Source organism: Salarias fasciatus, chromosome 16 (assembly GCF_902148845.1).
Source record: "Salarias fasciatus chromosome 16, fSalaFa1.1, whole genome shotgun sequence".
Lineage (NCBI taxonomy): Eukaryota > Metazoa > Chordata > Actinopteri > Blenniiformes > Blenniidae > Salarias > Salarias fasciatus.
The window spans coordinates 16,875,501-16,890,694 of NC_043760.1; the positions used below are offsets into that span (position 1 = coordinate 16,875,501).

Genomic DNA, 15,194 nt, shown 5'->3' on the forward strand with positions numbered 1-15,194 from the left:
AGCTTATCATTGTTAGATTTTCTGATCAGTGTGTCTGTACTAGTATCTGTACCTCTTAGTGTGTAAATCTGTTTATTATTTAATGTCGACTCGTCATTTAAGTCCCTGTTAGAAAAATCATGTAAAAGAGCATGTTTGAAGGGTAGACTTTAGATTATAATTGGGTTCTTGTGTTTCTCAAAGTGTGGGGCAGGCCTCCTGTGTGGACGAACAAGAATTTCATTGGCATTGGGGTGGAGGGGTTGCCAATCCTTTCAAACTTGAAAACTTTGCATTGTAAAATGGTTAGACGGTGGTATTATGGCTAGAGTTTGACCAACATTATTTATTCGGTACTTTACAGTAAGTCTGCATGAAATAACTGTATTAATGTCAAATCAATCACCTCTGCTTCTGTGCAGGCTTTGTCTACATCCCCAAACCAAAAGCTAAACACATTTGCTTGTGGAGAATCAGATTGACATCACCTCAACTATAGAAGAACACACACACACACACACACACACACACACACACACACACACACACACACACACACACTACTAATTTGACTGGTAAATACAGCTGGGTGCATTTGCATATGGAGGGGTCAGTGTCCTCCAGCAGAGCCAGCACATATGTTCCTTATCTCAATCTAAAATCAGTTTTTCCCCATCATGTTACCATTTTGCTCTAATGAGATGAAAAATCACAGCTCAAATGACCTCAATTTTAGCTTTAAACACTTGATATAAAAGATTATCCAGGCAGGATTTGCGTATCAAAAGCATTTTCTGATTAAAATGATGTATCACAAGCTGAGCTGATTTATTGTGACGCCTGTGACTCCTAAATCCAGTCTCGTCTCGACAACTGTTATAATGCTATAATGGCAGGTAGAATTTATAACCATGATAATATATTAGTCACCGGGAGTCTCCGTGCCTTTTGAGTGTCAGCTAGGACACAGCCACAGCCACTGACTGCTCAAATGTTCTTGTCACAAACTGGGAAAATGTTTTTTTACTTCCTCTTTTGCATTTACCCTTGCTGTGTGCTCCTACCCTGGACTGGTTGCATCATCATTCAAATCAGAAAGCCAAATGTTGAAAATAGTTCAGCACATATACTGAAGCAATCCTAATAAAAGATCACACAGTTTAAGATTATTTTAAAGGATTGGATTAAATTAACTGGTTCCTTTCATCTGAGGTTCAAAGTCATCAAATTTACACACTGTGTGTGTGTGTTGTGCTGTAGCTATGGGGAAGGAAGTCAGCAACCTGTCCAGTCCGGTAAGAAATGACAGACTGAATTGTAAACACAACCGCAGCTGGAGCGCTTGAAATAAATAAAAATCAAAGATCTTGGATATACATGAACTCACTGATGCCAACTAATGCACCAAACAGGCACCATGTCAACTTGCTGCTCTGCATGTTAAAGATTTAGAAAAAAAAAAAAGAAGAAACACCCCAAATTGCTTGATGTCAAGTCTGACATTTCTTTCCATCTGTTCCAATTTCTAATGATTTATGTCAACTGAGGTTCAGATTTTTAGATTTATCCCGTTTATCCCAGCTAACATAAGAGAAATGTAGGATATACTCTGCCAGTTTGTTAAATGTATTACACAAAAGAAGAAATTTGAGAAATTCAGTTTGTTTTCAGGGAATCTTCATAATATCAAACAGCAAATTTCAACTGGATTTAAATTTCAACTGGATTTAAATATAAAAAAGAACTGGCTTCATCAAAAAAAAGAGAGAAGTGTCTCAAACTGTTGTAGTTTATGTAAGTTCTTTCACCTGTATCATGATGCATTTATAGATTTAAAATGTCGAAACAATAAGAAGTCGTTGCACTGTAACTTCTTCATATGTGGAGCTGAAGCACGCAGCATTTTTAATGTTATGTGTATTTGGCTCAGCGACTTATGCTTGTTTTTAAATATGTGTGAGTTTGAATTATTTGAATAGTTAACAAATGTACCTGGACACACACATATGCACGCATGCACACATACAGACATGGGCACACACACACACACACACACACACACACACACGCACGCAGACTGCCCTGAATAAACGGCCTCCTTCAGGTGGAACGTTACCTTGGAGAATAATCCAGGTAAGGGTGATGTGAGCAGGACATCTGCTCGCTCTGCCTCCACTCGTTCTCGCTGTTCTCTGGCCCCAAAGCAGCAGGCTTCACATACAGGATCATCGACTGAAGTAAAGTAAATGGTGAAGTTTACATAGTCACTTTTTGTCACTTTTAATATTTTGTCACTTTTAATATTTTGTCACTTTTAATATGCGTTGACAGACACAAACAAATAAAAACTGGTAGTTAGTTTTAGGGAAAATGTGTTACGTTTCTGAGCGTTTCACATTTAGCTTCTGCCAACAGTACGTCAGGTAACAAAGGCGAAAGAGAAGCCTGATGGGAAGGGGAAACAGGCCTTGAGCATTTGCATGACTCCTGATAATCAGTAACTGTCAGAGAAAACAGCACACAGCCGACAGGTAGTACACACACACACACACACACACACACAACACACACACCGAGGGGAACATGCACAGCCTCTGGCCACTCGCTCCACTCCACCATTCACAGATTGCACTAAAACAGTTTGGCAGACGCAGAAAATGTAATCATGTTGCTGCTGCACAGATGCAGAGTGTGTTCTGATGGTGCTGATGAGCAGCGGCCCTGCAGAGCAGAGTTTAAAGGGTCAGTCAGCACCGAGGCTGCAGGATCCTTGAAACAGGAGAACGCCGTCATTTCACTACATCAAGTCCTTTTAGTCAGACTTTATGAAATATGAAAAACTTAGTTGTCATCGCTCCGTCAAAATGTAAGTGAGAAGGGTGATGGAGGGTGGACTGGAGAGAGACGTTGTAGTTTTATGATCATGCTGGGAAACAAGTGACAGCAATAAATAAGTTCCCCAGGTTCACCCTCTTTATGGAAGGTGACCAAATCACTATATCACCATCAAAGTGTTTCAAAAATAAGTTTCATCAGCTTCAATCAGAAACTGATGGTCATCGTGAAATGTTCATCTTATCAACTCAGCAGGTGTGTGAGCCTCCATGTTGAATCCTATAAGCAAATTATCTGTAAGCCGACGCTGCAGGGGCGGGTGGAGCAACAGCAGGACCAGTTGGAATAGTCATTCTGAAAGGAAACAAGGTAACCAGGATACTGGGGAGTGTGAGCTTTCCCTTCCTCTGCCTTTAAACAAATATTGACTGGAGATTCAAGCTGAGGCAAATAGGCTCTCAGGTAAAGAATGACATGTGGGACAGGTTCTGAGATGGGTGTCGCTCATTAGGTAATGATACACATTCTGTTGTATTTTAGGATAGTAAAAGATGGATGGTGTTTAAGCAGAAGGAAAAAAACACTGATCATTGACTGAGAGGACCAACAGCTGAAAACGTTTCAGTTTAAGTAGTAGTTGAAAAGGTGGAACTATAGTTCAACAGTATATTCAAGGTTGAACTTTTCCAACGCTAACACAATGACAGAGAGGAACCAAGTAAAATTGCTTTTAATTGCAGGTTACTGCAGGTTGCCACATTTAATGCAACATGCCCCATGTCTGTTTTCTGTTAGCAGATCTATTGATGTGGGGATGTATTGTGCATTTTATTGCTCATGCTTGGGAAGACTGTCAATTCAGCTTCAAACATTTTATTAAGTTTATTTTCAAGGAAAGAGAATTGGAATCAAAACCTTCAGTATCAAAGCAATGAAAGACTTGCCTCTGAAAAAACACAAAACAAAATAAACAGAAGATGTTTGAAATGAAGGGACGATTATGACCTAAAGTGGAAGAAAACGGTGAATGGTGAAGTTGCGTGTTGGTTGAATAACAGCACCAGAGCATCTGAAAAGACAGGTGGCTGCTATCAGATGTCTGGTGTGCATGTGGCTGATGTTTAGTTAATGATTAACACGTCCCTCCATTAAGCCCATCTTTCAGCTCTCTGCTGCTCGCCTACGGACTCGCTCTGTGACGTAGGAGATGGAGCAGTGATGAACAGGCTCCATAGTGGAAAGTACATTCTGTCATCGCCAGTGGGCCAACAGGAAAATGATTACCACAAAAAAAAAAGAAGCCCCAAAGTGAGGTTCTGTTCACAGATTGCCATCCCTGTCATAGAAATGTTTTTTTCACAATGTAAAATATCCCCTGGGGCAAGGAAGACGAGTATAACCACTCTCTAACAGAAAATAAACAGTGAATGGCTTCCACTTTGGCTTTTTCCCCCTTTGTCACTGAAAGGCTTGCTAATGCTTCTGCAGAGTGGCCATCTCTTTCTCACTGTAACTGCTGGCCCGGTCAGACAGGTGTGTCTGTTTCAAGCCAGGTGGTTTGTTTTTTTGTTTTTTTTTTCATGCACACATGAATTGATGTGAGGCTGAGCTTGCTTAACGTTTTTCAGAAGAGTCAACAAAACTTGTTTGATTTATCCTGCAGCTTATTGTCCACAGACCTCTGATAACATCGCTGTGAGCTCACCAGCTTTCAGACAACTGCCACCTGTATGCAAATCCAGTGAATTCACAACACACCGATAGACTACTTTAGTTACTCAAACTGATGCTTTAATAAGATAGTTGCCAGTGCCCAAGACATTTCTGAAGCAGCAAACTTGTGTTGTGGTGTAATTACAACATCTGGCCTCGATTAACTGATGACACTTCCCATTATTTACAACGTTCAGGCATTTGGATGGAGTCTCGGAGTTGCTGCCAGTGGGATCAACGTGCGTCTTTCCCCAGTTGCCAACCCGTACCTGCGTAACGCGAGCCGAACGAACAAAACTTCATCTTCAGGTATTGTACGTGAGGCTCAACGTGAAGCAAATACGGACAATGGAAAGAAAGAAAGAAAAAAAAAGTCACAAAGCTCAGGGCGAGCCGATGGTCCAGATGTGTGCGCGCGCTGCCTCGCAACAGCTGGACTCTCTCGCTGTGTCAACCTTTGGAGGAAAGAGTTGGAAAAGTTAGAGCTTCAAGCAATGGTAACTTCTTGCAGGAGTGAAATATCTGGGATGGAATGAAATGAGTGAAAAAAAAAAGAAAAGAAACAAACTTCAGGCCTACCTGTGGAAGGAGCAAAGTTATGGGAACGTGCGCAACCTTATCGCGATCCTCAGTGTGTGGCTTTTGTGACAGGTATACACCTTTTATACCTCTCTCTCTCTCTCTCTCTCTCTCTCTCTCTCTCTCTCTCTCTCTCTCTCTCTCTCTCTCTCTCTCTCTCTCTCTCTCTCTCTCTCTCACACAACTTTTTTTTTGTCCCTCCACCCGCAGAGGTGGATCCTCAGGGCGCGCAGCAGAGACACCTGTCGCACGGTGCGTTGCCCTGAGCCAATATTGACAGAATGGGGGAAGGGTGCTCGTGAGTGTGGCGCGGGGGCGAGGACAGACACACACACACACACACACACACACACACACACACACGCGAAATGAATTATTCTTACGAGGCCTTTCCTCCATCCTCGCGCCCTCCCCCTCTCCGTGATGCCAGGCAACCTGTCTGACCTTTGCGCCTCTGGCAAACTGTGAAAAGGCCCATTGTAAAAAAGGATACCTGCCGTTTTGCCTGATTCGTCTTATTTGGACGTCATTTTCATATTGTCTGACTTGCAAATGACTTTGTGCTGCTGCTGCTTAGTCGCAGCCTTGTCGGAGGGCACTGGAGAAAAAAGCTCACATGTTTGAAGGGCAAATGTTTTTGACAAATTCAGCTTTCTTGAAATACTTGAAGCATATTCTGTGAAACAGGAAGAGGTGGATTCATGAGCTCAGTCCACCAGCAAGCTGTAAAATTGTATTTGGGGTAGTGAATGCATCTGTGGCCAAACTCTTATAGATCAGTTTCACTTTTTTTTAAATATATGTATTTATATTTCTTTAAAATGTTTAGGGAGCAAGATCTTCAGGCATGGTTGAATTAATTGTTTCTACCATTTTCATTTGGACTGAGGACAGAGAAGATGCATGATTATATATTTGCAGTGTGTTGTAAATCAATGACACATGAAAAAAATCAATCAGACACCTTATAAAAATATTTTCATTTTTATTAGAACGTTATTTGACCTGGTAGGTCAAACATTCTCACTTATAGCTACTCATTTAAAATGATATCCTGGCCTGGAGGCACCAAGAAGCGGATATAAAACAATAAAGACATGAATAAACAAAGGAAAAAAAATCCAAATTAAACTGCTATCATATCAATCCTATGAGATGATTGAAAGTTTTTACAGTGATGCACAATAAAAATAAAATAAAGGATTGTCAGCAGTACGCTGATGTAAACGTTTGCCATCAATAAAGGGGGCTTTTGAGATATTCAATATTCTGTTGAAAAGATTAGATGAGCCATAATTTATCAGAGCTGACTTTTGCAACAGATGCAAACGTTTACCAGCTGATCATATTCAGGTTTTGGCCATGCCCCAAACTTAATGAATATTGGAGTACCATCTTTGGTACGTTCAGAAATGTCCTTAGTCGTACAGTGATCTCTGACCCCCATCACTCTACCACAAACACTTGGCTGGTCCAAATCCTTACAACACATCATTGCTTGAAGAGGCTTATTCTCCCCAAATGGTCTCATTCATCCCCACCCCAATATGATAGATGGATTCAAGACATTTCACGACGCATGAGACTTAAGAAACTCAGATTCTTCTTGAGGGATTCCCTTCCAGAAAATCTAGCAGCTTTTTCTAGTCTGTATAGATACCTCACATATTGAACCTGAATACAAATGTTGTGTTCATTGATGATTAATATTTTCTTCTTCCTCTCTTTTTCTCATACTTTATTTTTCAGTTTTTCCATCTTGCTGTATTATTTCTGTTTGCTGATACAATGTAACATTTGATTGTTGAGTCTGTCTTGTTACCTGTGGATGAGTGTGAATGAGTGATTTGTTTGGGTGGGGAAGGGCGACTTTCCCACCCATGCAGCCTGGTTTTAAGGGAGCTGTTATTTTTAAATGTGACAAAGTCAACACAGAGAAATGACCACTGTTTTGCATGTGATGTCCTTTTTTTTCTGTACCCTTCGCGTAAATGGAAACCAATGAAATGAAATAAAATAATGAAGGCAGTTTTTTGTCTCAGACTAAATGAAGGACACAGAAAGAACAGTGTGTGTTATCGAAACTGGTCTGCTGTGAAACACATGTATAAATAATGTTATCTGCATATACAGTACATGTACATGACAATCACCTTCTGATAAGGCAATGCTGTTAATGTCAATCAGCTCGCTGGTCAGCCATGGAGCTGGGAATTTCCCACTGTCACACTGGAAGTGTTCACTTTACAATGAAAGGCTTGAAAAAACAAAACTGCAGATAATTGACAAAACTTTCTCAGGTCACACGGACGATATGTTACCAGCTGGTAATGAAGACTTCCCTTTGAGAGTTGTAGATATACCAGACAAGCACATGGATTAAATTAATAAGGTAGATGGATGGCAAATAATGCCACAAATATATACATTTACATACAACATCCAATCTACCGAACTTGAGAACTCATGGCTAATAGAGTAAAAAAAGTCAAACCACTGATCTGAGCAGCTCTGTCGGCATGATCAAGATAGAAATGGACATTTAAGAATAAAAACTTAACACTATTTTCAACAAAACATTTATTGATGTTTCCCTTACAGAAATACACTGCATTTTTTTTTTAAGAAACCAAAAGTGTAAGGAAAGAGGCGTTATCAAACACGACATTAGGCCAGGTAAATGCAGAGGGAATAAAACATTGTAAACTAGCAGAAACTCTGGTATAACAATCGAGGACTTCGGTCACAGATTTCAACATGAGCCTGCATACAAAAGAAACTGTCACAGTGAGCAAGCTTATTAGTCCGTTTAGATTATTTTGTTTTATATGAAAACACAGGGACGGTTCACGAACAAGATAATTGCTTCAACCCGCTTTCAATCGCAACAATATTGATAAAACAATAACCGCGGTTGATAAAACTGCAAGAAACCCCTCCGCAGTTAGCCTGGTCCCTCATTTCACCTCAACCACACCAATCAAAAGTCATTTCACAGCTTATGAGAGTCACAGCAATGATAAAAAAAAAAAAAAAACTAAATCAGAAATCTAATTGTTTTGAGCATTAGTGCAGTCAACAAAAGTAAACACTCTTTATGCTGGAAATACAGGATACAGGTTTTTCAACATAAAATGCCATTAAAAAAAAAAATCCACACATTTGAACTTTTTGTTCATTTATACCTAGTGTGCCAGGTAACATCCAACAAGGGCATTTGAACAATATTTTCAACCTTTTTCTCTTCCTGATGGCAGGTTTAGGTGACTCCTATTGTAGAAGAGAAACGCAGCCGAGGGTCATTTTTCTGGCTTTGTGATACGTTTGTTTTAAAATTGGACTTCAGAGATGATAGTAACAAAATTACTTTGTTTTATTTTTAGGAGCATAGGAATGAGTCTTGATCTTGGTGTGGGGGACACAGACGGGAGTTCCAGTCGCAGCAGGACGGACGTTTGACACAGAGACAGTGTTACGGTGCAAGTTGCAAGGATTTACTGTGGTGCAGGGTCACAGGTAAACACTACAGGTAATTTAACAAAACTGAACGCTATATGTTCACCTGTGAACACTAATCTAATGCCAACTAAATGTTCCACATTAGAAACTATCATGGATGGAACTTAAAATAATTTACTTGTTCTTTATACATTGCTTCAGTACAGTAAAATCAAAAGCGTGTAATTTTGAAGAACACCGATCAAAACTGTTGTTATATTTTCAAAAATCAATCAGTCAGGATGGAACACAAAATAAAACTTAGTGAAAAATGTTTTACCCACTCTCCATTTGCGGGATATTAAACGGCCCTGAGGAATCAGTTTGAGAAGTTCTTAAGACACACTTCACGCCTGGTTGGATGGATCGCTGCCGATTTAATCTACCGGGTGAAATCTGGAAGGAAGCAATCAAAGAGGCATTGAACTGCTCAGCGACGGGACAGAATTAAGTACTACTATATATGTATATTTTCAACCACATGGCAGGAATCATCGTCCACGCTGTGTAGCCGTCTGGGTGCAGCCACACTTTTAGATGCATCAGTGTAACGTTCAGTGCACACGTCTGCAGGGTCACTGTGTGCACAGCCATGTGCTAGCTGGACTTCCTGGAGAAGCCCTGCAGTTCGCCCTGCAGGTCCTCAGAGAATTTTCATTTTAACGGACTGCAGTAAACGTCGCTCCAGAGCTTCCTATTGGCCAACCCGGCCCACTCGCTTTGCGTACGCGTCCCAGCCCGACTTTCTGTATGACTCGGCAGCTTTCAGCCTATCGGGCGCCTCCAAAACACCCCGGCCGACGATGATGATGTCAGAGCCTTTGCTGGCGATGACGTCCTCTGGGGTGGAGTACTGTTGGCCCAGCAGATCTCCTGTCAGAAGGCAGAGGAGGAGAAGCAGCTAATGAAGGAAGGCTGGTTCAAGGCAGAGACAGGAACCATTTCTGGTCCTGCAGCGCCACCCTGTGTTTAAGATAAGATATGAAGACAGGAACTGACGAGGAAAACAAAGCTATTTGCTTCTACAAATCCTGTACTGGCTCATATCGTCTAGGAGAATATAACAGTTTACTACAGGCTGCTTACACTGTGGTCAGCTGGTTTTTGGTGGACAACAATTGAAGATTTTTAAAGAGGAGATAAGAGACTGAAGTTACTGTTCTTCCACAAACTTGTGCACCACCGAGTTTTTTTCCAAGTGTGAGAGATTTCAGAATCTATTTGCACAAGGTATCTATGCTGAAGTGAAGATGGACAAAAAAAGGGGAGATTTCAATTTTTAGTAGGAGAAAAGTCTGCTTTCATCTTACAATGTTAAAAAATACGTATATCAGGGACAAAAATAAACTGGACAGTGGTCAGAGTGTCAAGTATGCAGCCTTAAAGGAATCTTTGCCTTTGCATGGTGACACCCGTTAATCACCAAAGAGGCAAGCTCACAATTTTAGAAGGGACAACTGTCCCCCACTTGTTCTCTGGGATTCGTAAAGAGTTAGAGATTTTAAGGTCGGGGTCTGCAACCCATAGGACTAAAAGAGCCATTTCTGCAACCATCATCCGAATAAAATTCATCTGGAACAACAAAACAAGTTGAACACCGAAAGTCTCTGCTGTTAATTGTTGCCTTGTAACAGGGGTCAGGGTTAAGGTCAACTCAGGAACCACATCTGCCTCTTTTGTGGATTCATACAAGCTCCCTGAAGCTTTCCTGAAATAAAGCTCTATAAACCGTTTTTTTTTTTAAATCTTAGACATAAAAAGAAATCTTTAAAATAAAATAAATTTTCTCCTAAAATAGTCCAAATAACTTTACCGGTGGAATAAATGTAAAAAATTGCTCAAAACTACTAGAACAGCCAAAATAAAGTAAAAGTAACCCAAACATGGTGAAAATCAAAACAATTGCCACGGTTACCTCCAGTCTGCATTTGCACGCCGGGGGTCATGTGGATGAACTCTGGCCTCTTCGTCACACTGGAGCCACAGATGAATCCAATGACAAAGTCTGAGTGCTCCTCTGCCATCCGCAGCTGTAAAGACGTTATCAATGAAGATCTATGCAATAAAATACAACTTGAAAATACATTGAAATGAAAAACTGTCCTTACCACGGCCGCTGTGTATTCACCGGTAGCCAGCGACCCTTGGGAGCTCATCTGTGCGATGAGCAAACAGCCTCGGCCCAGAGGCTTTCCTACGGCGCTCAGACCTTTCACGACCCCGGGCCCCGGCACCGCGTGGGCGTTCACTATATGAGACCAGGAAGAGATCTGGTACACTCCACCTGCAGAGCAGACGCGTGAACTGTGTGAGACCGCTGTAGGTGTTGAAAAGGAAGACCTTTAAAGCGAAAAACTGCATTAATGAGATTCGTCACCTTCATACTGGTGCTTGACCGTGTTCCCAATGTCGGCAAACTTGCGATCTTCAAAGATGAGGAAGTTGTGTTTCTCAGCTGCAGCCTGCAGTTTCTGGCTGAAAGCAGCCGTGTAGTCCTGTTAGCGCATGAAATACTGACATCAATCCACTGATTCTGTCAAACACCAGCACGGTTACATGCAGATCGGTCGTCGCAGTACCTTCAGGATGTCCACGTGGGTCTTCAGCAAGCAGATCTTTGGGCCCAGAGAGTCGGCCAGCTGGAGCAGCTCCTCGCTGGAGGTCAGGTCAGCAGACACACACAGGTTGGACTGCTTCTCCTCCATGATCGTCAAAAGTTTGGATGCCAGAGGGTGAATGTCTGCAGACAAAATGCAGCATTAGTTTCTGTACTGATCTGCCAAATCCGGGTGTACTCACAGATATCTCATTCAGATTAAAAAAAAAGTATGATGGTGTCTAAACCTTAAAAATATAAGTATGTGTGCACTAAAACAACGTACTTGGTAGCTTGGCTCTGTCCATATAGGTCAGCTGCTGGTTTTGTTCCACACATGGCTTCTTGGCAGCAGGAGTGTCATTTCCATTCTCCTTTTTGGAGCTAAAAAAAAAAAAGGAAAGGTGGAGCAAACAAAAAGGAAATTCACTTTATATTTGTCATTCATGTAGTTTGCACTGAAGATACAGAGACTGTGCTAGCCAATAGAGCCAGTAATGTAGTACAGAAGTGCACCTGAATGTGTTATTGTCCAGGATGAACTTGCGGACATTCTGAGCGGTTTCGGCACTGATGCGCTCAGCTGCCAACAGGACGTTGATCAGCTTGAACATGGAGATGACAGGATGGAGTTTGATTCCTCGAGAGGCCAACATTTCCACTCCACCTTGCTCTCGGTCCATTAGTACAATGGCGTCTGTCACCTTCAGGAAACAAATCCTTATGAATGTCATGAAATCCAGGGGCACAAAACAAATAAAGTCTCTCATCTACTGACAGATTTCTGCTCGTTTACCTTCAGACCCTCTTTACAGAGCACCTCTGCCGTCTCCAGGATGCTGCTGCCGCTGGTCACGGTATCTTCGATGACCAGACATATATCCCCGTCACGATACGACCCTTCCACCAGTCGCTTGGTTCCTGCAGCAGAGCGCCACAATGTTTATCATTCGACAAACTGGAAGTTTAGAGGAAAGCTGTGACTGACATAAACACATCAGTAATAACTGAGATCTGAGATAAAGCTCAGTGAGCTGTGCAGCAACCTCAGGTGACGAGCAAATAACACTCACTGGATAAGTTACAGCTCCCTGTGACATTGTTTTGTTTACACTAAGCACAGAAGATCGAGCAGTCATCCAAACTGCAGATCTGAGGAGTCTGTTACTCTCATTTGTGGTGTATATTCAACAGTGAGGGACTCTATACTTGACACTTTTTGACAGAGCAAGTACATTGGCAGGTGTGTAGAGTTCTGTGTGTATGCTGCTGTCTTCAGGGTGAATGTATACATACATGCAACAGAGAACAGTCAACAGAATCCGTCCTTCAAAGAGAACTGCAGAATGCTCTCAAAACTTTGTAAGAGGAGTAACATTTTATCACCAGTCCATAGAAGTGTGTGTTTTCCTAATATGGATATGCAGTTTGCAGGAGCAGAGAGGTCTGTCCTTGGCACTGCGCTTCCCTTTCTTATCAGACACTGTGCGGACGGTTTCAAATGTGTACATATGCAAGTATATATGTGTCATTTCTGCACAAATGAAAGTCCAGATCCCAGTTTTAGTGTTGTGCCTGACTTACCGTAGTCCTTAGCCTCCTTGCGCCTGATGAGCATAGGAAGTTCATGTCTGGAGCAGATAATAGTGGCCAAAGGTAGAGCAGTGTAAGGAACGCCACACACAGAGTCAAACTGCAGCTCCTCATCCAGGACCCTCTGGTATATGAGACTTGAAACCTATAAACACAATAAAGTTAACACATGAATATAGCTGAATGACTAACACAGTTGAAAAAAGCTGAGATGAAGCAGATTCCAAGGCTTGCTACTCACTGATCCATGTTAAACCTGTATTTTGGACACTATCTGCCATCAAATGTTAGTTTTTTTCCCCACAAAGATATGCTCTAATTACTATGCAAACATGCTACTTTTGTAGCGAGTCAAGTGAAACCGGTTTCTAACCACTAAAAGAAACTACATCAGATATTCTCTCCCACTGCATCTCTTCCATTGGCTTCATTTTCACCCTATCAGAGAGCTTGATAAACTTAATGACTGATAACAATCGATGATAACCACATCCTGGGTGGTTCCAGTGACCTTCATTCGGTGTAAAATGTGACATCTAGCTTTTGACAGTTATTACTTTTGAATACTTCAGCAAAACATTAATGGCTGCTGACAGAAACCTTGATATATGGCATCATGTAGCACATCATTACTTATTTACTCCCTTTCATAATTTTGATTCTGTCGATATTTAACTGATCACTGTCACCTCACTTTGTTTACCAAATGTAGTCATCCTGTACCTGTAGGGTACAGCAAATATACCTCAGCATACAGGTTCTTTGCGTTAATTTTTCACATTTTGTTTGAAATATTAAAAAAGAGAAGTGTAATTGGCGCCATATCAAAAAAGCGACACGAATTCAAAATAACTTGTGACTGGCGGGAGAGACAAGCTTAGAAGAGGCAATTCAATATGTCACAGCTCAGCAGGTTCAGGATAGTTAAGATAACTGAAGAGCTCAGTAATCTATGTGCGCGTGTGTGCGCGCGCGAGCACGGGGGTCTCATTGATAACCCTTCACTGCGATAAGACAGCCACGTGCGAATCGATTTCACTCCTAAACCGGAGAAAAGAAGACGTGGTTGTCGAGCTGTGCCGTCATGGAGCTTACAGAAAGAAAAGCTGTTGTTTCGGGGTGTTCGGCCCCCTCTGGTTCCCGGGGAGCAGCAGCAGCAGCAGCACGTGCTCACCTGGTTCATGAGCGCGGGATGGGACACCAGCACCCTCAGGTCGATGTAAATGGGCGTCATCAAGCCGCTCTTCAGTTTATACTCTCCGAACTTCACCGCGTTCACGTCGTGAAGCTTCAGGATCAGTTCATCCACGCAGACGCTCTCCATCTTGTCGCGAACTCACAGAAATCCAACCAGCAAACTTGTAGTAGTCGCACACTAAACTTCTGTGTTCCACAACTTCCGGTGCAGCAGCAATGCTATTCCGCTTTGGGGTTTTCACAATAAAAGCCCCGCGTGGTCAGCACGTGACTTCAACAATAAAATAAATGAAGACGCTTTCAAGGTCATTGAAATTGCCGTGTATTTAGCAGCTTTATTAACTTTAAAGGTAGGAAACATGGATAAACACTACTCACAACAGTTAGGTTTATTTGGGTGGATTTTCAGGATGAACCTAAAATGCAGCATAACCTTTCCAGGTGAACTCTGGCTCACTCTGCAACCCTGAATTAAATCAAAGCAACATAAACCTTGAACGAATTATTATTTTAAGGTTATATTCAGATAATTGTGAGCTAACACCTGTGATTTATGCTTAAGGAAGCCTGCAGGGCACGAATATATTCCAGTGCAATCAAACAAATAGCTTTTTCTTGATCTGATATGATTCTGCATAGTTTTTTTTTTTATGAACGTTGTTTGCTTTCCAGCAACTCATCAAGCTCCTTTCTTTGATAGTTGTTTGGATAACTGAATTTGTGAATATAAGTTAATACAGTGTCCTGTGAAGGTCTAAAAACACAACGTGTATGTGGAGAGTGATTTGTTTTATTTGTCTTAAACCTGGCTATCTTCAAAATAGTGGAATTTTTATCAGGGCAAAAATGAACACTTTTATTTTCAGTGCAAAGAATCAAAAAGAAACACAACATTTCAAACTGAGAGCTTGGTTGGCTCATTGGAGTCTGAGTGCACTGTCTGATCCATCAGGACTGTTTCTTTGTGGTGGGGCAGCTGCAGTTTCCCTGATTGTCCCTGCAGGGCCAAACAGCTGGATGACAAGTTGCGTCTCCAGCTTTGGTCACAGTGGCCTTTTTGAACGAGGTGTTCGTTTTCAGAGAAGGTGTTTGGACTGTAGTTGGTAGGGCTTTTTTGTTTGCATCCTTCAGAGAATAGAAGAAAAAAAAAAAACATTATAATAATCACAAAGGAAAATTCATTCTCACTGTTACTCCACACAGA

The 15,194-nt window shown here is 41.6% G+C and overlaps 1 protein-coding gene across 1 annotated transcript; it reads right to left on the bottom strand.

Annotated features, from left to right (window-relative positions):
- Positions 1–7,667: 7,667 nt before the first annotated feature.
- umps (uridine monophosphate synthetase) lies at positions 7,668–14,179 on the bottom strand. Its single transcript, XM_030112292.1, has 10 exons — positions 13,968–14,179; positions 12,785–12,938; positions 11,997–12,121; positions 11,717–11,904; positions 11,487–11,584; positions 11,184–11,344; positions 10,982–11,099; positions 10,713–10,888; positions 10,520–10,634; positions 7,668–9,477 (listed from the first exon to the last, which is right to left on the bottom strand). The coding sequence occupies exons 1-10, from the start codon at positions 14,115–14,117 to the stop codon at positions 9,299–9,301; spliced, it is 1,464 nt and encodes a 487-aa protein (XP_029968152.1). The 5' UTR covers positions 14,118–14,179; the 3' UTR covers positions 7,668–9,298.
- Positions 14,180–15,194: the final 1,015 nt, after the last annotated feature.